This window comes from Rhinopithecus roxellana, chromosome 13 (genome assembly GCF_007565055.1).
Source record: "Rhinopithecus roxellana isolate Shanxi Qingling chromosome 13, ASM756505v1, whole genome shotgun sequence".
NCBI classification, from domain to species: Eukaryota; Metazoa; Chordata; class Mammalia; order Primates; family Cercopithecidae; genus Rhinopithecus; species Rhinopithecus roxellana.
Window position 1 is genome coordinate 117614413 of NC_044561.1, and position 21572 is coordinate 117635984.

The following is a 21572-nucleotide window of genomic DNA, read 5'->3' on the forward strand; positions in this document are numbered from 1 at the left end:
TCCCAGGGTCAAGTTCCATGGAAGAAAAGACAAGTCACCAGGCAATTACAGTGCAGGACTAAGTGAGTTTGAACAAGCTCTCAGGAGGGCAGCCTGGCGCTCTAGGTCAAACATGAAAAAGCCCACATCTTGGAGATTACCCTGCAGTTACACTTGAACACATGCACCAAGAAGTATGAGCAAAGGTATTCACTGCAGCGTAGCTGGCAAGAGCAAGAATATTGCTGGAAATAACCCAGCTGTCACGAACTGGGAACTGGGTAAATAAGTTATGGGTACTTCCATACAATGGAATACTGTGCAGATATTTTTAAAAATTAATAGGTGTATGGAATGCTCCCTAAGATACATTAGTGAGTGGAAAAGAGTGAAGGGCAAAAAAAAAAAAAAAAAAAAAAAATCTAGTGTGCTATCATTAGTACTCAGAAGGGGGTTAAATGGATACACAGGTGCTCACACTGCAAGGAGTATTTCTGGAAGGATACACAGAAGCTGCCAATAGTTTGTGTCTTTGGGGAGTAGAACTAAGAGACTGCAGTTGCAGAGGACAGAAATTTACTTTTATAGTACATTCTTCAATATTGTTTGAATTTCAACAATATACATGTATAACCTGCTCAAAAATAAATTCATTTAAAAATAATCTGGTGCCCATCAGTGTTATGAGCAGGAGATCAGGGAGGTTGTGGACATACACGATGTCCACCCCAGCCTCCGAGCCACAGAAGGCTTCCAAAATGCAGCAGCGACTGAGGATGTGTAGCAGGTAGAAGGGGAGGAAGAGGGAGAATTCTTTCACATTCTGGAGTAGGACAGGGTATGTTGTGTTTGGGGAATGGAGGAAGTTCAGTGTGGTGCAAGTGTAACCCAAGGTGGGGTAGAAATGGTTGTGGTGCATGTCTGGGGAGAAGGGTCTGGCAGAATTTGAATTTTGTCCAAAGAGCAGTGGAGAAACGGTGATGGGAAGTGATGTGGTCAGATCTGCATTATATGAAGATCTTTCCTCTGAGGGAAGAATGAACAGGGCAGGCCCTGGCTGTTGGTAGGTGGGGACCTGGTTGAGGGCTGGAGGCAGTCCCCAAGGGCTTCTGGGAGTTGGGGGCACTCCCTCAATCTTGCCCTGAGCCAGAGCAGACCCAGCCCACTCCCTCCCTCCCCCTCATTCTCTGAGGAGGCAAAGAGGATCTCAGGGCTCCAGCCCAGCTGGGGGATGAGGGGTGGGAGGTCCCAGAGTGCAGAAGGAGTAGAAGCCAGCCTGCAGCGACCCCTTAATCAGTCTCAGATCTTCTCTTGGGCTGGCCTGCCCTCCTGGAGTCTAAAGCCAGCCACATGGGCAGCACTGGGTGACAGGCAAGAAAGAAGATGCTGCCCTTGACCTTCACATTCATAAAACATCAATGAGACTTAATATAGCCCTGAAGCTGAATGATCTGGGAGTGTGTTTACTGGGATTTGTGTCAGGACAGGAGATGGGGCAGTGGGTGGTAAAATCTCAGAGGACAGAAGCTAAACAACCTAAGTCACTAATTCATTTCATTCATTCATTCAACACTCACTGAGCTCCTGCTCTGTGCCAGGCCTGTGCTGGGTTTTAAGGGAACAAAGATGAATGTGACATACTGACATAGCCAGTTCTCTCCAGAAGCTCAAGTGTTAGAGGGAGACATACACATTCAGCGATAACTACGTTAGCACTAAAATCTCCATGTACAGCAAGCAGGCAGGTTGTGGACTGCACAAGTCCGGGCGGGCTCTTTTCATATAGACAGCAAGGTTAATGGAGTTGTGACTGGCAGCTCTGATTAGTGTGTTTGCATTCCCTGGCCTAACTCTGTAGGGTGTAAATTGGGGAAGAAAGACATTGAGTGGGCCAGCGTCCTAGAGAATCAGGAAGGGCTTCATGGAGGAGGAAATCTTTTTTTTTTTTTTTTTTTTTTTTTTGAGGCGGAGTCTCGCTCTGTCGCCCAGACTGGAGTGCAGTGGCTCAATCTCGGCTCACTGCAAGCTCCGCCTCCCGGGTTCACGCCATTCTCCTGCCTCAGCCTCCTGAGTAGCTGGGACTACAGGCGCCCGCCACCTCGCCCGGCTAGTTTTTTTGTATTTTTAGTAGAGACGGGGTTTCACCATGTTAGCCAGGATGGTCTCGATCTCCTGACCTCGTGATCCGCCCGTCTCGGCCTCCCAAAGTGCTGGGATTACAGGCTTGAGCCACCGCGCCCGGCCGGAGGAGGAAATCTTTAGCTGAATCTAGAAGGGAGCTTTCAGGAAAGGAGGATAAGGCTAGTTTAGGAAGAAGTAGTAGTATGAGCAGAAGCCTGGAGGTGTGGAGTGGTCTGGCACATTCAGGGAACAGCAAGCATATAGAGTGGCTGAAATGTACATCTTGGGACAGGAACAGCTGAGGAAACTCAGTGAAAGATGGAGTTGGTGAGAGGGAGGGAAGTGGATCCTGAAGGCTCTTTGAAGGCAAGTTGAGGAACTAGAATGTTATCTGAGGGCAGTGAGGAGCCAGGGATGGGTTTTAAACAGAGAGTGGCATGGTCAAGTGTGTGAAGAAGATATCTCTGGCAGGTGTGGGGAGAAGGGCTTGTAAGGGAGAGAGGGGAGGTAGCAGAGGGTGGGTAAAATCATCCAGGTGAGACATTAATGGGGTCTGAACTAAGAGTCAGTTAAATGGAGGAGGTTAAATGTGAGAAAATATGAGAAAGATGGAGGAGGAAGAATCAACAGGACCTGGGAATGACTTGATGTGGGGTGAGGTAGTGGGAGGAGCTGAGGGCAAATCCAGGAATCTGGCTGGGCTTTGTGTCAGGGAGGGCATGCTGCAATTTGGGAAGAATGCAGGGAGAGAAGTAGTGAGGCAGGGAAGATGACCAGGTCTATGGTCGGGTCTATCGGTTTCTGGCATCTACTACTCGTCCTCAGGGGTAGAGTCTCCTCCTCCGTGAGATTTCTCATCCCCTTGTGCCCCAGGCAGGCAGCCCCTGGGTCCCTCTGCCTTGCGTTCATTCTTCCCTACAGATTAATCATGCTGTACCATAGAGTTTACTTTTATTTTTTTAATGTGTATTTTATAATATTGCTGAAGTGTATTATTTATTTATTTTGCCTTTTTTTAGAAAAGGGGTCTCACTCTGTCACCCAGGCTGGAGTGCAGTGGTGCAATCATAGCTCACTGCAGCCTCGACCTCCCAGGCTCAAGCGATCCTCCTGCCTCAACCTCCTGAGTAGCTGGGACTATGGTGTGCACCACTACACCTGGCTAACTTTTGTTTTTTTTAAAGATGGGTTCTTGCTATGTTGCCCAAGCTGCTTTTGAACTCCTGGGCTCAAGTCACCCTCTCACCTCAGCCTCTCAAAGTATTAGGATTACAGGAGTGAGCCATTGGCTGAGATTTTTTTATGTGCCTGTCTCTCCCACCAGCCTGAGCTCAGGGCAGGATGGCATCTCATCTGTCACTACAGCACAGCCTGCAGTGCTCCCTAAGTATTGGCTGTTGACAGTATTACTCCTCTGACCAGTGTTTGGATGGGGCCTACTTCAAGTTGTGTAAGGGAAGTGATGGGGGAGCAACCCAGGTGTCAGAGGGATGGGACCTTTCCCATTCTCTCCCCAGGACATTTAGCCAATGCCACCACAGACCTCATGAAACTGGACCATGAAGAGGAGCCCCAGCTCTCTGAGCCCTACCTTTCTAAACAGAAGAAGCTCATGGTGAGTACCTCCAGGCCTGCTGAGTCCCCTTCCCTACCAGCTGCTCCATGGAAATGAGCAATAGGAGAAGCTAAGTAGAAGATAAGCAGTTCTAAGTAGAAGACCAGCTGATGATATGAAATGGAAAAACCCCTGGCTTGCTTTTCCAATCCTGTCCCCTACCATTTACTAGCTGTTAGACCTTGGGTAAGCCACTGCTGCCCTAGGGCCTCAGTTTCCTCATGTATTAGGTTGTGTCTTTAAAAGCAGAGCATTGGCCAGGCATGGTGGCTCATTCCTATAATCCCAGCACTTTGGGAGGTCGAGGTGAGTGGATCACTTGAGGTCAGGAGTTCGAGACCAGCCTGGCCAACATGGTGAAACGCCGTCTCTACTAAAAATACAAAAATTAGCCAGGCATCATGGCGGGCGTCTGTAGTCCCAGCTACTCAGGAGGCTGAGGCAGGAGAATTGCCTGAACCTGGGAGGCAGAGGTTGCAGTGAGCTGAGATCGGGCCACTACACTCTAGCCTGGGCAACACAGTGAGACTCTGTCTCAAATAATAATAATTACAATAAATATATAAATAAATAAAAATAAATGCAGAGCACTGAACAGGGGTTCTTGGGAAAAGGAGGTATTGAAGGATTGCTCTGAGGGGGACCCCAGAGGGATGGGAGGGATAAGGAAGAGGAAGCAGCTAAGCCTCATTTGATTCCACAGGAATCTCTGGAGCACAAATGGTACCACAAAGGTGATCAACCTTGAAGTAAGGGGCCAGCCTTTTATCCCCTCATATCAGTGGGACATTGGCTACAGATTATTGGAGGGAGGGGTGAGGGCAGGTAACCTCCCAAGTATTTGTGGGCAATGCAGCTTCTTATTGGCTGAGAGAAGAGGCAACTGTGAGCCACTAACAACCAGCCCTCCCAGCATCGGGGTATAAGAATGTACCAGGGATCTAGGCAGGATAGTCAAGCTCACAGGACTGTTGTAGGCACCAGATGAGGCACCAGGGGGGCATCCTATACACTTGGGGGGTATTTGGAGGCTGGGTTTGCAGAAGAAGTTTAGCAAAGCTCCTTCCATCCCTGAACATCCTGGCTCTATTGAGGCCAACTCAGCTTCTCTTGGCCCTGTCCTGCCCCCAGGCCAAGATCTTGGAGCACGATGATGTGAGCTACCTGAAGAAGATCCTTGGGGAGCTGGCCATGGTGCTGGACCAGATCGAGGCCGAGCTGGAGAAGAGGAAGCTGGAGAACGAGGGTGGGTGCCAGCCCTGGGGGAGGTGGGGGCTGCAGCCCACCTAGCCTATGCTGCCCCTGCCCAGTCTCAGCCTCTTTTTTCCCCAAAGGTCTCAGAGGACCTCCCCAGGTGGTTAGGAGGATGGGCTATGGAGTCAGACTAAGGTTCAAGTCGTAACTTGGCCACTTCCTAGCTGAGTAACTGTGCTCAGGTTCTCCCCTCTCTGAACTTCAGTTTCCCATCTATAAAATGGGGATAATAGTAGGACCTGCCTCAAAGAGCTGTTGAGACATTGTGCGAAATAATACATGTAGAGTGCTTAGATTAGGGCTTAGCACATAGTAGGTGTTTAATAAAGGTAGGTGAAGATGATGATGAGAGTGGTGATGGCCACTACCCACCACGCCATCCCACTTACCCTGCCCAAGAATGCATTATGGCTCCTTCGTGCTCCAGCCAGACATCCAAGCTCACCCAGACTCTCCTTGTCCTTAGTTTGGCTGGATATGAAATTCTTCCTGCTCCCAGCTGGGCCTCTAGACTTGGACATGCCAGCTTCATTCTACGTCCACACTTTTGGCCCCACAGCCCCTCCCTCCTGGAGCACCCTTTTTATATCACTCCACTCCATTTTGCCTGTTACACACCATCTTTGCCACAGCCCTTCTTCAAACCTCATTCTGAGCCTTCCCATCTTGCTCCGTTTAAGACCTGTGAGTCTTGTCTCCGGAACAATGCAAATTTATGGAGCATTTGCAACAGCCTCCTGCGTATGCATGACTATGGGTACATACATATCTCTATGTATGTTAGAGTAAGAATAACTTGAATTAGAGTTCCAGTTTTGCTGCCTCAACTATGTAACCTTGGACAAGTTGCTTTCCCTATTGGAGCCTCAGTTTCCTCATCTATAAGATGGGATGGTAATAATACAACTTAACCCTCTCTTGCTGGACTCTTGTGAAAATTCAATGTACTCAACACACTGCCTGTGCCATTACTAGTTTAATACATAAGGCAGCTAAAGGCATGCACATTCTCCAGATGAGAAAACTGAGGCTCAGAGAGATGAAGCGAGTTGTTCAAGGTTAGGCAGCTCATAGACATCATGGTTAGGGCCAGAACTTGTTCCCTCTCGATGGGTCCAGTGTTGTTTCCAGCATCTCACAACTGATGCCACAAGCACAAGACACACACAGAGACCTCATGTCTCGAACAGAGACATCATCATGCATACTGAAGCCAGCTGCCTTAAATCTTTTCTGAAAACAAAGCCTGGTATGACTAAGTGAGTAAAAAATAATAACACATCTCAAAGGGGAACTTTTGGCTGGGCGCAATGGCTCATGTCTGTAACCCCAACACTTTGGGAGGCCGAGGCAGGTGGATCACCTGAGGTCAGGAGTTCGAGACCAGCCTGACCAACATGGCGAAACCCCGTCGCTACTAAAAATACAAAAATTAGCTGGGTGGGGTGGTGGGTTCCTGTAATCTCAGCTACTTGAGAGGCTGAGGCAGGAGAATCACTTGAACCTGGGAGGCAGAGGTTGCAGTGAGCCCAGATTGTGCTACTGCACTCCAGCCTGGGGGACAGAGAGAGACTCCGTCCCCCGCCCCCCATCACAAAAAAAAAAAAAAAAAAAAAAAAAAAGGAACTTTCCTATTTCTATCCTAATGGTAGCTAAGGGGAGCTGTTGCAGAGTTAATGGCTCTCAGGGGCCAAAAGGCTTGGTAGTTCAGAGATGGGCCTTTGGGGGACAGAGTCCCAGCTCTGCCATGCTCTTGGTGGGAGACCTTGGACATCAGATATATGTTATTCACTTATGCATTAGTTTCTTAGGACTTCCATAACAAAATACTACAGACTGAGGGGCTTAAAGAACAGAAATCTATTGTCACACAGAGCTGGAGGCTAGACATCTCAGATCAAGGTGCCTTGGGGTGGGTTTCTCCCGAGGCCTCTCTCCTTGGCTTGCAAGTGGCCGCCTTCTTGCCGTGTTCTTACATGGCCCTTCCCCTGTGCTGCACAAGCCTGGTGTGTTTGAGTCCAAATTTCCTCCTATAAATACTTTAGTCCGATTGAATGAGGACCCACCTTAAGATCTCTATTTTAAGGTAATCATCCCTTTAAAAGCTCCGTCTCCAAATACAGTCACATTCTGAGAGTTTAGGGGTGTCCAATCTTTTGGCTTCCTTGGGTCACACTGGAGGAAGAATAATTGTCTTGGGCCGCACGTAAAATATGCTAACACTGACGATAGCTGATGAGCTTTAAAAACATCGCCAAAAAAATATCGGAATGTTTTAAGAAAGTTTATGAATTAGTTTTGGGCCACATTCAATGCCATCCTGGGCTGCATGTGGCCCGCGGGCTGCAAGTTGGACAAGCTTATTCTAGGGCTTAGGGCTTCAACATGTGAATTTTGGGAAGGTCACAATCCAGCCCAGAAAAATCTACACATTTAATAGACCTTACTGTGTGCCAGGCACTGTTCTAAGTGTTTCACAGATTCCAGCTCACTCAATCCCCATAACAACCCCAGGAGGTGGGTAATACCAGCGATCCTGTTTAACAGATGAGGATCCTGTTTAACAGATGAGGAAGCACTAGCTCTGGGCTCTTTCCTGTTCTATAAAAGGGTGATAGGTTGGACACGGTGGCTCACACCTGTAACCCCAACACTTTGGGAGGCTGAGGCAGGTGGATCACTTGAGGTCAGGAGTTCGAGACCAGACTAGCCAACATGGTGAAACCCTATCTCTACTAAAAATACAAAAAATTGCCTGGGCATGGTGGTGGGCACCTGCAAGCCCAGTTATGTGGGAGGCTGAGGCAGGAGAATCACTTGAACCCAGGAGGCGGAGGTTGCAGTGAGCCGAGATCACACCGCTGTACTCCAGCCTAGGCACCAGAGCAAGACTCTGTCTCGAAAAGAAAAAAAAAAGAAAAGCAGGGGTGATAGCATGAGTGCCTACGTTCCAGGGCTGCTGCGAGGACCAATGAGCAAATGCATGTAAGGGGCTTAACACAGTGCCGGGCACACAGTACAGAAGGGTCCATATATATTGTGATCCAGAGAGACACAGGGTCTGACCTGAATGGAGGCTAGGGTGGATGGTTCTGGAGAATAGCCTCGGACATGCATTCCTTGTGAGATTCCTAGACTGGGATCCTGCGGCTGACCCCTGTCCTGAGGTCTTCTGAGAGGAGACAGCACTGCACTGTCCCATGATGAGATAAGTGGGGTTGTTCAAGATGGAGAGGTGTCCCTGAATCCCTCTGGGGCTGGGGGAGGTAGCAGAAGCCCCAGGGAAGTGGTTATGGATTTTAAAGGTCTGACTGGTTGGGCCCACATGGCCTCTGTTGCTCATCCAGGTTCCCTGAACCTGACTGGGTGAAACACTTGCATGCCTTTCATTTCTTCTCTTGTGGGCAGAGCCCAGTTTTGGAAGGGATTTTAATGTCCTGATCAACCACTACCTAGCTCTGTGACCCTATGGATTTCACTTCACCTCTCTGAGCTCATCTGTAAAATGTTAATAATAATAGAATCAAAATCATAGCAGGATTGCTGGTGGAGGATTTGTTAAGATAGTAAATGTTGAGTACTTTGCACAGTGCCTGGCTCAAGGTAAAATGTTCTAAAAAATAATTATTATTACCATTCTTTTTCATTCATTTAATCAAATATTTATTGAACACTTACTAGATGCTAGGTCCTGGGGATAAATTAATGAGTAAAACTCAGACCTCATTATTGCTTTCATGGAGTTTGCAGTCTTACAGAGGAAAAAGACATTAGTCAAATAATCCCATAAGTAAACACAGAAATGCACACAGCAATAAGTGTTAAGCTTGAGAGTAAATGAACAGGATTAAGTGGATAAAGTTTCCCTGAGAAGGTGATATTCAAAGTGAGACCTGAAGGATGAGAAGGAGCCTAGAGAAGAATCAGGGAAGATATGACCCAGACTGAGGGATGCCATGGAGTGGGAGAGAACTGGGAACTCTTCAGGAACGGGCTGCTGTGTGGGGAGTCCTGGGGAGAGTGGTGGGAATGAGGGGAGAGCTGCACCGGGTGAGGTAAGATCATGGCCCTCAGAGCCTACATTTACAAGTTTGGATTTTATACTAAGTACAATGGGAAGTCTCTGGAGGGCTTTGAGGAGGGGATTGTATCAGTTAGTTTCTGCTGTATAACAAACCATTCCAAATCTGAGTGACATAAAAGAAGGGCCTTTTATTTGTTCATGATATGTGGCTTGGCAGTGTGGGCTCAGCTTAGCTGGGATGGCTTGCCTCTCACACATGGGGAATGGCTGACCTCATTCCTGCATTTCGGGCCAGCAAATTTAAGACAGTAAATGTTGATTACTTTGCAAAGTGCCCAGCTCAAGGTGAAATGTTCTAAAAATTATTATTACCACCATTCTTTTTCATTCATTTATTCAAATATTGATTGAACATCTCCTAGATGCTAGGTCCTGGGGATAAATTAATGAGCAAAATCCAGACATCATTCTTGCTCTCACGGAGTTTGCAGTCTTTGAAAAAAACCATGAGTCTTAGACGGCAGGAGGAGTAAAGCCATCAAGATGCACACATTGCAAAGTGGCATGCGCACAGGAATGGGAGGGACTCATGGCCCTGTTTGCAGTCTCCATGGGGCTGAGTAGTTCTAGTTTTATATTTGAGAGGATTCCAATGGCTGTGTGAAAATGGACTTCAAAGGAGACAGAGGGGAGGCCGGTGCAGCAGCTCAGGTGAGAGATGATGTTGGTGTGGACCGAGATGGTTGCAGTGGAGATGGTGAGGTGTGAATGGACTTGAGAGGTAGTTTGAAGATAAAATGAGCAGGAATTTACATGGGGGTTGGCAGTGAGGTAAAGGGAATCAAAGGTAACTCCTGAGCCAGGCATGGTGGCTCACGCCTGTAATCCCAGCACTCTGGGAGGCCAAGACAGGTGGATCACGAGGTCAAGAGATCAAGAACATCCTGGCTAACACAGTGAAACCCCGTCTCTACTAAAAATACAAAGAATTAGCCGGGCATGGTGGCATGTGCTTGTAATCCCAGCTACTTAGGAGGCTGAGGCAGGAGAATTGCTTGAACCTGGGAGGCGGAAGTTGCAGTGAGCTGAGATTGTGCCACTGCACTCCAGCCTGGGCGTTTGGGAGACAGTGAGTTTGTGACACCCAAGAGAGGATGTCACAGAAACCATTAGATATTCCAGCCTGACTCTCAAAGGAGAGGTCAGAATTTGGAGATTCAGGAGTCCTCAGTCAATACATGGTGTTTAAAGCTATAGAATTGGATATTTTCATCGAGGAAGAGAGCAGAGTGAGACAAAAAGAGGAATCGGGACTTGCTGTATTAGTTATCTATTGTGGCATAAGAAATTGCTGTCAACCTCAGTGTCTTGAATTTTAAAATCATTTATTATGTCACACATTTTCTGCGGATATGGAGTTCTGGAGCAGCTGAGCTGGGCAGCTCTGAGTCATGGTTGCATGATGCAGGTTGCCTTCAAGCTGTCAGCTGGGGCTGCAGTGATTTGAAGGCTTGACTGGGGCCGGAGGATCCAATTCCAAGTTGCCTTATTCATGTGTTTCTTAGCTAAAGGCCTCTGCTCCCTGCTGGCTGTTGGCAGGAGACTTTAGTTCTTTACTCAACATCCTATTGAGATGGGCCTCTCAATAGGCTGCTTGCGTTTCTTTACAGTATGGTTGCTGGCTTTCCCTGAGCAAGTTATCCCAGAGAAAGAGAAGACACAGAAGCCACATGTCTTTTTTTTTTTTTTTTTTTTTTTTTTTTTTTTTTTTTTTTTGAGATGGAGTCTGGCTCTGTCACCTAGGCTGGAGTGCAGTGGCACGATCTCAGCTCACTGCAACCTCTACCTCTCAGGTTCACGCCATTCTCCTGCCTCAGCCTCCCACATAGCTGGGACTACAGGCACCCACCACCACGCCCGGCTAATTTTTTGTATTTTTAGTAGAGATGGGGTTTCACTGTGTCAGCCAGGATGGTCTCGATCTCCTGACCTCATGATCCGCCCGCCTCGGCCTCTCAAAGTGCTGGGATTACAGGCGTGAGTCACCGCGCCTGACCAATCACATGTCTTTTATGATCTGCTGCTGGAAGTCACTCTGCCCCATCACTCATTAGAAGTCACCAAATACAGCCCCTATTCAAGGGGAGGAGACTTGGGCTCTGCAGAAGGGAGGAGCGTATCAAGTAATTTGTGGCTGTACTTTAAAACTACCATACCTGGGCCAGGCATGGTCATGTGCACTTGGGAGGCTGAGGCAGGAGGATTACTTGAGCCCAGGTTTCAGACCAGTCTGGGCAACATGGTGAGACTCTGTCTCTACAAGAAAGTACAAAAATGAGCTGGTGTGGTAGTACATGCCTGTAGTCCCAGCTACTCAGGAGGCTAAGGCAGGAGGATTGCTTGAGCTTGGGAGGTTGAGGCCACAGTGAGTCGTCTTCTGGGAGACAGAGTGAGACCCTGTCTCAAATAATAATAATAATGATAATAATAAAAAACATAACTACCATATCTATGCAGAGGTTCTCCCACACTGAGTGGGGATCAGGGCAGAGGAGTCAGCAAAGTGCACTGAGGAGTGGCCAGTGAAGTAGGAAGACCCTCATGTTAGGAGGAACCATGGGAGGACTGGGTTTTAAGGAGACAGAATGGTGTCAGTGCTGCTGGGAGCTTGAGCAAGCCAGGATAGGAAAGCGTGCCCTCGGTTTTCTACCATGGATGTCGGCGGTGACCTCGCCAAAAGCATTTCACTGCAACCTGGGGCAAAAGCCAGACTGTAATGGACTGAAGACCGCATGGGAGGCGTGGAATGAAGGTGGTGAGTGTAGATACCTCTTTTGAGAAGGGTAGAGGTGAACAAAGAAGGTGGTGGTGGCTGAAGAAGGACGTGGGGTGACAGGAGGAATTGTTTTTGGACAGGAGATGTACAAATGTGTTCTCATGCTGGTGGAAACAGTGCAGTGGAAAAGAGGAATCGGGGGTTCAGGACAGCAATGCAGACGCCACAAAGACAGGAGGGGTGTGGTTCAGGCAGGGGCCCCATAGAGAACAGAGGACATCTGCAAACGGGGGAAATGGAAGAAGGCTCAATAAAGGGACTGTTTACCCAGGCACAGGCGGGATGCAGGGACATCCCAAGGCAGAGAGGAATACCCCAGGCCTGAAGTCTAGAGATCACAGGGTCAGGAGAGCAGATTCAGGAACCTGGACAGAGGTGGTTACTGGCAGCCCGTGGTGACTCGCAGAGAGGAGCTGAGGGAAATCAGTCCGATGTCACTGTAGCCCTCCCTCCTCTCCTGCCCCTGTTTCCTACTTGCCTAACTTTCTGAAGCCAGAGGCCATGAGCCCCGGGGACTGGAGCCAACAAGTGAGCTTCTTGGGGTGCAGAACAACATGGAAAAGGGGGAGAAGGACTTAGAAAGGCAACCTGAAGAGATGCGGAGATGCGGCGCAGAGCAGGTGCAGAGGGTCCATGGAGGGCTTGGCCGTGGGGTTAGGACACACCCTGTACTGTGTCCGCATCAGCAGCATGGAGCGGTTTTGCAGCCTTGAGGTGGGAGTGTGAGCTTTCATGTCTGAAAGCTGCTATCTTCTGAACGAAGCATGAGGTGATGTCATTGGCTGAGAGGAAACTGGGGAAAGGGTGTGAGAAGTGTGAGAAGAGAGGATGAAAAGATGCAATTGTCTCCACAGGGAGCAGGAAGCACTCAAGAAATATAATAGGACTCTGGGCAGCACGGAGTGCCCTCCTGGGCTTTGCGGTCCGACATTAAAGTGTAACAAGTTGGCCTCATTGTGAGATCACCTCCAGCTGGCAGACCCAGAGAAGTACAGAAAGGGCTCATCCAAGCCTGGGGTTTGCAAAGGGAACACACAACTGGAGAAGAGAGAACGGGGAAGGGGTCAGATACCAGACTGCTGCCCGGGCGCACACACAAACACGGACGCACATAGAAGGCCATCAGCATTTGCCTGCAAACATAAACACAGGCGTGAACATAATAGTGAACATGTCTAAGGCAAACATCCAGATGCACCTGGGCTTATGCTGCACTCACATGTGTGGTAATCCCACACCACGTGGACACAGATGCCCATGGGAGCGGATATCCACGTGCATATACACAATTGGCTGCATGGGTTTGTGCAAGCAGGCATGGGGCAAACATGCAGCCTATGCAGGATATAGATGCATGGAGAGATCTGCACACAGACCTGAGTAAAGAACGCACGTACTGAAGGGGGCCTGAGTGGACATTGAGATACCTGCTGTGTCCATGCTCATTTGTATGTGGAAGTAAGTAGCTTAACAGAGTGGTTACAACCACAGAATCTGGAACCAGATGGCCTGGGTTCAAATATAGGCTCTGCTTTGACACCTATTAGCTGAGGCTTTGACCAAGTTACCTAACCTCTCTGTGCCTCAACTTCCTCATCTGTAAAGTGGGGATAATAACATCACCTACTTTATAGAATTGTTGGAAGGTCCAGGGAATTACACCACACTTTCCTGGTTCATCTCCTATCTCTCGGGCTGCTCCTTCTCACATCCCTTGCTGGTTTCTCCATGTTGCCCAGTATCTAAACCTAGTCCCTGGGCCCGTTCTCTGATCTGTCTACCCACACTCCCTTGCTGGTAGCATGCAGTCTGCAGCTGGGGACTTATGTCACTTGATCCTTTCACTGTCCCTCACTCCCATCACGATCGCACCTCCCTCTGTACCTAGTGGTGATTCCCTGGTTCATCATTAGGAGAAATTTCGTGCCTGCACATTCGACTCCCTGGCCCTCCATACTCACTCTGCAAAACCTCAAACCTTGTTGAACCCAGCTCTCCACCTACTCAGCACCTTCACCTGTGAACCTATATGTGGCTGGAGAGACACGCAGGATGCTGGCGGGACTTACTTTGTATTCACGATTGCAAGCCTTAGGTGACCTCAATGCTGCCCCAGGCCTCCCCGCTTCACTCTCTAGATGACTCCTTTATGCCTTCTCCTTCCTCCTCAGCCCTCCAGCCACCTCCTCCACATCCTCACCCAGAGCTGATCACTTTAGGTTAGCATAAAAATAATTGTGGTTTTGGCCATTAAAAGTAAGGCAATATGTCACGGAGAAAATCAAAGCATTAGAAAGAGATCTTCACAGCTCTGATCCCCACAATGACCCACCCACTGTATCTATCAATTCTAAGATGCATCTTTGTTAGAGCACATCTTAGCATCTCTGACACTGGAATGTTTCTTCCAGTCAATAGTTTGATTCTCCTTTCTTACTTTTGGATAGGTACTTACATTTAATAGTAACTTAGATTTGATGAAATACGATAGCACATATGCTCTCTTGTTACCAGGGATGGACTGTTCTTGTCCTTGTCCAAGGATGGAAGGGGTTGTCCTTTAAAACCAATCCCTTTCCTAGTGCACCAGATCCCATCCACTCTCATCCCTGTAAGAACAGCACATCCGTAATTCTATCCACTCTTCCCCATAGAATCTTTCCCTTCTCTGCGGCATCATCCACAAACACATGCTATTTTATTCCTCCCAGCTTATGAAAATGCTCTTGACTTGTATCTCACTACTGGCCCATCCTCCCCATTCTAGCAAAACTCCGTGGCAGAATGATCTTTGTTCCCCATCTCCAATTCCTCTCCTCCCTTTCTCTTTGAACTCCCTCCAAACCGGCTTTTAAGTCAGCATTCTACTCCAGCTCCTCTTGCCAGGGTCGCCAGTCGGTAAACGCAGTCACCAGTTCTCAGGCCTCCTATTTGACCTCAACATAGCGTTTGAAACAGTTGAGCACTGTCTCCTCCTCGGAACCCTGTCCTAAGTTGGCTTGCTGGACACCACACTCTCCTGGTTCTTCTCCTACCTCAAAGGCCGCTCCTTCTCGTCATCTTTGCTGGTTTCTCTTGGTGTCAATATCTAAAGTTTGCGGGGGGACCCAGGGTTCAGTCCCTTGCCCTATTTCCAAGTCTGGCTATACTGATACTGTCCACTCTCCTGGCTTTAAATACCACCTCCACATTGATGGTGCTTCTCTGAGCCTGGAACCTGCATCACTAACTCCCAACTCATTATCTCCCCTCGGGGACCCATCAGGTGTCTTCTTTGTTTGCTTGTTTGTTTTGTTTGTTTTTGAGACAGGGTCTCGCTCTGTCACCCAGGCTGGAGTGCGGTGGTGTGAAAAAGGCTCACTGCAACCTCGACCTTCCGGGATCAAGCCATCCTCCTGTTTCAGCCTCCCTAGTAGCTGGTACCACAGGCATGCATGCTACCGATTCGACTATTTTTAAATTTTTTTGTAGAGAAGAGGGTCTCGCCATGTTGCCCAGGCTGGTCTCAAACTCCTGTGCTCAAGCAATCCTCCTGCCTTAGCCTCCTAAAGTAAGGGAGAGAGATGTGAGCCACTGCACCTGGCCTCATCAGGTGCCTTGAAGGTTACCTATTCATGGATAACCTTCTGATGAGAGCCTTCATTACACTTTACCCCTTCACCATGACTGTGACCCTCTTGAGGGAAGACATCGTATTGTGTCATGTCTTCATGCCCAGCACATACTGCCAGGTAACCACTTGCTGAATGAATGAATCCGTGACCAAGAAGATGCAGAGCGGAAGGAGGGGGCTCAGGTTTTGATGGTGGGGAGCACTGGATTCATGGGATTCCTGAACTGAAAGGAGCAACCTGTTCACAGGTGCAGAGGCAAGCCTCCCAGGAAAGCAGCCCTCACAGGAAGGGAAGGGAGAGGGGATAGCATTCGGGCATGGGGTACCGCAGGGACAAAGGCCCGGAGGCTGAAGTGGGCAGCTTGTTGGGGAAGACAGTGGACCAATGGGCAATTCATGAGAAGTCAAGATTAGAGACGTATATTAAAGCTAAACTCCCTCTTGAAAGGGCTTAACAGCTAGGCACAGGAACTTGGACATTAAGGTGTAGTCAGTGGGGAGAATTAAAGATTTTTGAGCAAAGAGGCGATGTAAGAGACCAAAGGGGCTCCAGAATTTCAGGTCAAAACAACTAGGAGAAAATATTGCACAAACAAGTGTTTCCTAAAAATGCAGGCTAATTGTTTCTTTCTTAATCCCAAATGCGAGAGTCAGGCTAAATTTAAATGACACAAAAACATGGTCATAAATAATGTAAAACCATGTCGTGAGAGTTATCCTCTTTTGATTACATCAAAGAAAGAGTATTAGTAAGATGTTAGTGCTTAACCCCTTTATAACATGTGTTTAATATCTGCCCCTTTCTTAAAAACAAAATGAGGCCAGGTGTGGTGGCTCACAACTGTAATCCCAGCACTTAGGGACACTGAGGCAGGCGGATCATCTAAGGTCAGGAGTTCGAGACCAGCCTGGCCAATGTGGCAAAACCTTGTCTCTAGTAAAAATACCAAAAAAAAAAAAAAAAAAAAAAAAAAATTAGCCAGGCATGGTGGTGCACACCTGTAGTCCCAGCTACTTGGGAGGCTGAGGCTGGAGAATTATTTGAACCCTGGAGGTGGGGGTTGCAGTGAGCTGAGATTGCACCACTGCACTCCAGCCTGGGTGACAGAGTGAGACTTTGTCGAAAGAAAGAAAGAGAGAGAGACAGAGAGAGAGAGAGAAAGCAAGCAGGGAGGGAGGGATGGAAGGAAGAAGGAGAAAGAAAGAAAGAGGAAGGAAGGAAGGAAGGAAGGAAGGAAGGAAGGAAGGAAGGAAGGAAGGAAGGAAGAGAGAGAAAGTCTTGGGTGCAGAGACCTTGACAGGCAGTAGCGTCCAGCTGAAATTTAATTGCATTTGTTTTGTTTTTGTTATGTTTACTTTTACCATTGTAGATAGTTTATAGCGAAGCATTTAATACTACAGTTAATGATAGTTTACTTTTTCATTCATCAATAATTCAGTAAAGATTTATTGAGCACCTATTGTATGCCAAGCACAGTTCTAGATGCAGAGGATACAGCCACAGACAAGACAGACCAAAATCCCTGCCCTCATGGAGTTTCCACTCTAGTAGAGGACAACAGACAATAAACAAAATGAGAATGTCAAGTAGATGGTGAAATGTGGCGCTACGTTCTACGGAAGAAAACAAAGCAGGGGAGGGGAGAGTGACTGCTGGGTAAGGTCTTCCTCCACCTCCTTCACATCTTTGCTCACATGCCAGCTTCTCCTGGGCTTCACAGACCACCAATTTATAATTTCCATTTAAAACTTCCATTTTATTTCTTTATTTTTATTTTTATTTATTTTGAGACGGAGTTTTGCTCTTGTTGCCCAGGCTGGAGTGCAGTGGCACAATCTTGGCTCACTGCAACCCCTGCCTCCTGGGTTCAAGTGATTCTCATGCCTCAGCCTCCTGCGAAGCTGGGATTACAGGCACCTGCCACCATGCCCGGCTAATGTTTGTATTTTTAGTAGAGACACCTTGGCCTCCCAAAGTGTTGGGATTGGGATTACAGGCGTGAGCCATAGCACCCAGCCAAAATTTCCATTTTAAATTGGTGGTCTGGGAAGCCCATGAGAAAATGGCATGTGAGTAAAGATGTGAAGGAGGCAGAGGAATGAGCTCTGAGGCTGTGCAGAAGAAGACTGAGGCAGAGGGAACAGCAAGGGCAAAGGCCCTGTGGTAGGAATGTCCCAGATGTGAGGAGCTGCAGGAGTCCGACGTGGCTGGAGAAGAGTGAGGAAGTGGGAGAGAAGCAGACTCTGAGGTCTGAAAGGTACCTGGGGGCCAGATCACACAGGGCCTTACAGGGCTTGGAAGGATTTCCGCTTTTACTCTGTCCCCAACGGGTGCATCATCATTAGAGGGGTTTGAGAAGGGAGAAGTGACATTATCCGACACTTAAATTTTAACATGACCACTTCAGATGCTGTGCCAAGAACAGATTCTAGGGGACAAGGGCAGAAACGGAGAACTTTTAAAAGGACATTATGATAACTTAGAAGATAATGGTTGTTTGGACAAGGACAGTACAAGTAGAGGCGGTATCAGATTCTGGATGTATTTTGAAGATAACACTGTTGGAAATTGCTGACAAATTGTATGTGGGGGTGAAAGAGAATTCATGGTGGGGCCGGCCTCAGTGGCTCATTCCTATAATCCCAGCACTTTGGGAGGCTGAGGTGGGCAGATCACCTGAGGTCAGTAGTTCAAGACCAGTCTGGCCAACATGGTGAAACCCCGTCTCTACTAAAAATACAAAAATTAGCCAGGCATGGTGGTGCATGCCTGTAATCCCAGCTACTAGGGAGGCTGAAGCAGGAGAATTGCTTGAACCTAGGAGTTGGAGGTTGCAGTGAGCTGAGATCGTGCCACTGCACTCCAGCCTGGGCGACACAGCAAGACTCTATTTCAAAAAAAAAGAAAGAAAGAAAGAAAGAGAATTCATGGTGGCTCTGAGGATTTTGGGCAGAGCAACTGCAAGGGTGGAGGCTCCATTACTGAGATGGGGATGAGCGTAGTGGCTCTGGGGGTGACAATCAGGAATTCCATTTTGAGTTTGAAATGCAGAGCGTACACCAAATGGAGCTGTTAAAGGGGTAGTTGTATACGTGTCTGGAGTTTCATGATACATATTTGCACTTTATTTATTTGACATAGAGTCTTACTCTGTCACCCAGGCTAGAGTGCAGTGGCACAGTCTTGACTCACTGCAACCTCCATTTCCCAGGTTGAACCAATTCTCCTGCCTCAGCCTCCTGAGTAGCTGGGATTACAGGTGTGTACCACCACACCCAGATAATTTTTATATTTTTAGTAGAGATGGGGTTTCACCATGGTGGCCAGGCTGGTCTTGAACTCCTAACCTCAAATGATCCGCTCGCCTTGGCCTCCCAAAGTGCTGAGATTACAGGTGTGAACCACCACACCTGGCCACGTATTTGCACTTTAAAAGTCAGCTGATATATCAGCTATAAAATGAGGATAAGAAAAGAAAAGAGAAAAAAAAGTCGATTTAAAGAAAAAAATAATAATAGAAGTAGCATAAGGATATGGCAAAAATCACTGAAGTTGTACAGGAATGAGTAACCCTTGGAAAATACTGGGGCAGGTGTGCAGAAGCCAGAGGAGCTCATGGAGAGAAGTGAGTGTGTGTGTTAGGGGAGGTTGATTCCCTTGCCTCCTCTCTCTTCCACTCTAGGGCAGAAATGCGAGCTGTGGCTCTGTGGATGTGCCTTCACCCTCGCTGATGTCCTCCTGGGGGCCACCCTGCACCGCCTCAAGTTCCTGGGACTATCCAAGAAATACTGGGAAGATGGCAGCCGGCCCAACCTGCAGTCCTTCTTTGAGAGGGTCCAGAGACGCTTTGCCTTCCGGAAAGTCCTGGGTGACATCCACACCACCCTGCTGTCGGCCGTCATCCCCAATGCTTTCCGGCTGGTCAAGAGGAAACCCCCATCCTTCTTCGGGGCGTCCTTCCTCATGGGCTCCCTGGGCGGGATGGGCTATTTTGCCTACTGGTACCTCAAGAAAAAATACATCTAGGGCCAGGCCTGGGGCTTGGTGTCTGACTGTCGGTGTCTCTGTGCTGTGTGATTCCCCGTGAGCTCTCAGTAACTCACTGTCTCATGAACACTTGGACAGGCCTCCCCGCCCTTTGTTCTGAGTAATAATATCGTCAGTGTGAAAACATTCCATAGTTTAGAAGTAGACATTGCCAATGCTGTGACTCAAGGACACGGCTCTACTAAAAGAGAGAGAGGAAGCGAGAGAGAGAAAGACAAAAACCAGAAACAAAACACGAATGCCTTTTCTTTCGATTCAAGGTCTCAAGATGGAACTGTGGGGACTGGTTAGAATCTGAGATGAGTCCCAGGATGTTTCATCCACCAGGGCCCAGATTCTGGGAGGTGCTGGGGACTCAGAGGGCCTGACCCCTCGCCTCCCCTTCCCTCTTGCCCAGGGAATTCGTCCACAGGACAAAGCCAACATCAAGACTCAACTCCTCTAACCGGTACCTCTGAATGGGGCTGGATAACCGGAGACCCCATGGGAGGTCCCTGAAGATCAGACGGGGCTTCACGCTTCTCCTGGACATGGACTGGCTTGAGCCAAGGCAGTGGCACTCCAAAACCAGGCCGCGGTGGGGACGGACACCATGAGCACACCCTCTCATTGCCCTTCTGATTTGGCCCATGTGTTGGGTTTGGCGTTACTAGAAATCTCTGAAGGCAGCAGCCATCATCCTCTTCCTACCTTGAGTTTTTCTATCCTGTGAGGTGGGACTTTCAGTAAAAGCCATGTTGACCCTCTCTCAGAAGGTCAGTCCAGCCCAAGTGCAGGGGCGGACCTGCAGGTGGACAAACCTAGGTCCCCCTCCCAGCCTCCGCCCAAGCCACCTCCTTCAATACCCCCCTCCCAGGGTTGCCCCCGTGCTACACCATGCCATGGAGCCAGGGGGAGGGGGGAAGTCTCTGCATCCACACCACCCACCCCGGTTGGGTCTCACTTTCCTGTGCCTTTTGCATGTTGGGAAAGGGTCTTGGTGTCACTGCCGTTCATGCATAGAAACCACCAAAAGCCCCAATAAAGCATCCGGGAGGAGCAGTTGCTTTTCATTTCTAAACCTATGTTGTCCATCTAGTTCTCATTGCCAAGCGCTGGAGCCAGAGGGTAGAGATGTGAGGTTTCAGTCTCAGTTCTTCACAAGAGCAAGCAAGAGTTGACTCCCAGTCTCAAGTTGCTGGGTCTAGGGCTGGCTTCCAGAGTGACTTTCCAGGGCTCTGACCTTAACATCAACCCAGCTCATTTAGGCACAGCATTTTACAGGTTACAGGGCATGTTTACAACCCTTTGCTCTCATTAACCTGTGCAAGGGCCAGGTGTGGTGACTCACATCTATAATCCCAGTGCTTTGGGAGACCAAGGTGGGAGAATTGCTCCAGGCCAGGAGTTCAAGACAAGCCTGGGCAACATAGCGAGACTCCATCTCTAGAAAATAAAATAAAATAAACCTATATATGGACCTCAGGGGGCACCCAGGGCACATGCCCCCCACCCCAATTTCCCAGAGGGAAAAATGTATTTTAAATGTCCAAGTAACATTAAATCAGGAGTATAATGTATAGAATATAAGGCATAGTTTTACTTTATTTTGCAAAAAAAAAAAAAAAGTATTAAGAATTTACACATCTTTTTCATCAAGGTAAAAAGAAAGCTTAGTCATCTAGGGCCAAGACAAGGCAAAGGTGGAACTTACAGACCATGAACACTGTCTGGCACCATCCATCCCCTTGGCCAATCAAACATTCACACAGGCTGGGTGTGGTGGCTCACACCTGTAATCCCAGCACTTTGGGAGGCTAAGGCGGGCAGATCACAAGGTCAGGAGTTCGAGACCAGCCTGGCCAACACGGTGAAACCTCGTCTCTACTAAAAATACAAAAATTAGCTGGGTGTGGTGGTGCGTGCCTGTAATCCCAGCTACTCAGGAGGCTGAGGCACGAGAATCCCTTGAACCCAGGAGGCGGAGGTTGCAGTGAGCCGAGATCACACCACTGCACTCCAGCCTGGCAACAGAGCGAGACTCCATCCCAAAAACCAAACAAACAAAAAAATCAAGCATTCACACAGATCCTCCCCATTCTT

At 48.4% G+C, this 21572-nt stretch overlaps 1 protein-coding gene across 6 annotated transcripts in view; it reads left to right on the forward strand.

Moving 5' to 3' along the window:
- The window catches only part of GDAP1L1 (ganglioside induced differentiation associated protein 1 like 1), a 34036-nt gene extending 12964 nt beyond the window's left edge, over positions 1–21072 (forward strand). For 5 of the 6 annotated variants that reach the window (XM_010384289.2, XM_010384284.2, XM_010384285.2 and 2 more), the window contains 3 exons: positions 3618–3715; positions 4847–4961; positions 19126–20528. In XM_010384289.2, the coding sequence (XP_010382591.1) occupies positions 3618–3715; positions 4847–4961; positions 19126–19469 (557 nt within the window). In that variant the 3' untranslated portion in view covers positions 19470–20528. Of the gene's footprint in view, positions 1–3617; positions 3716–4846; positions 4962–19125 lie in introns of all 6 variants that reach the window. The other variant, XM_010384288.2, reaches the window with a different exon arrangement.
- Positions 21073–21572: the final 500 nt, after the last annotated feature.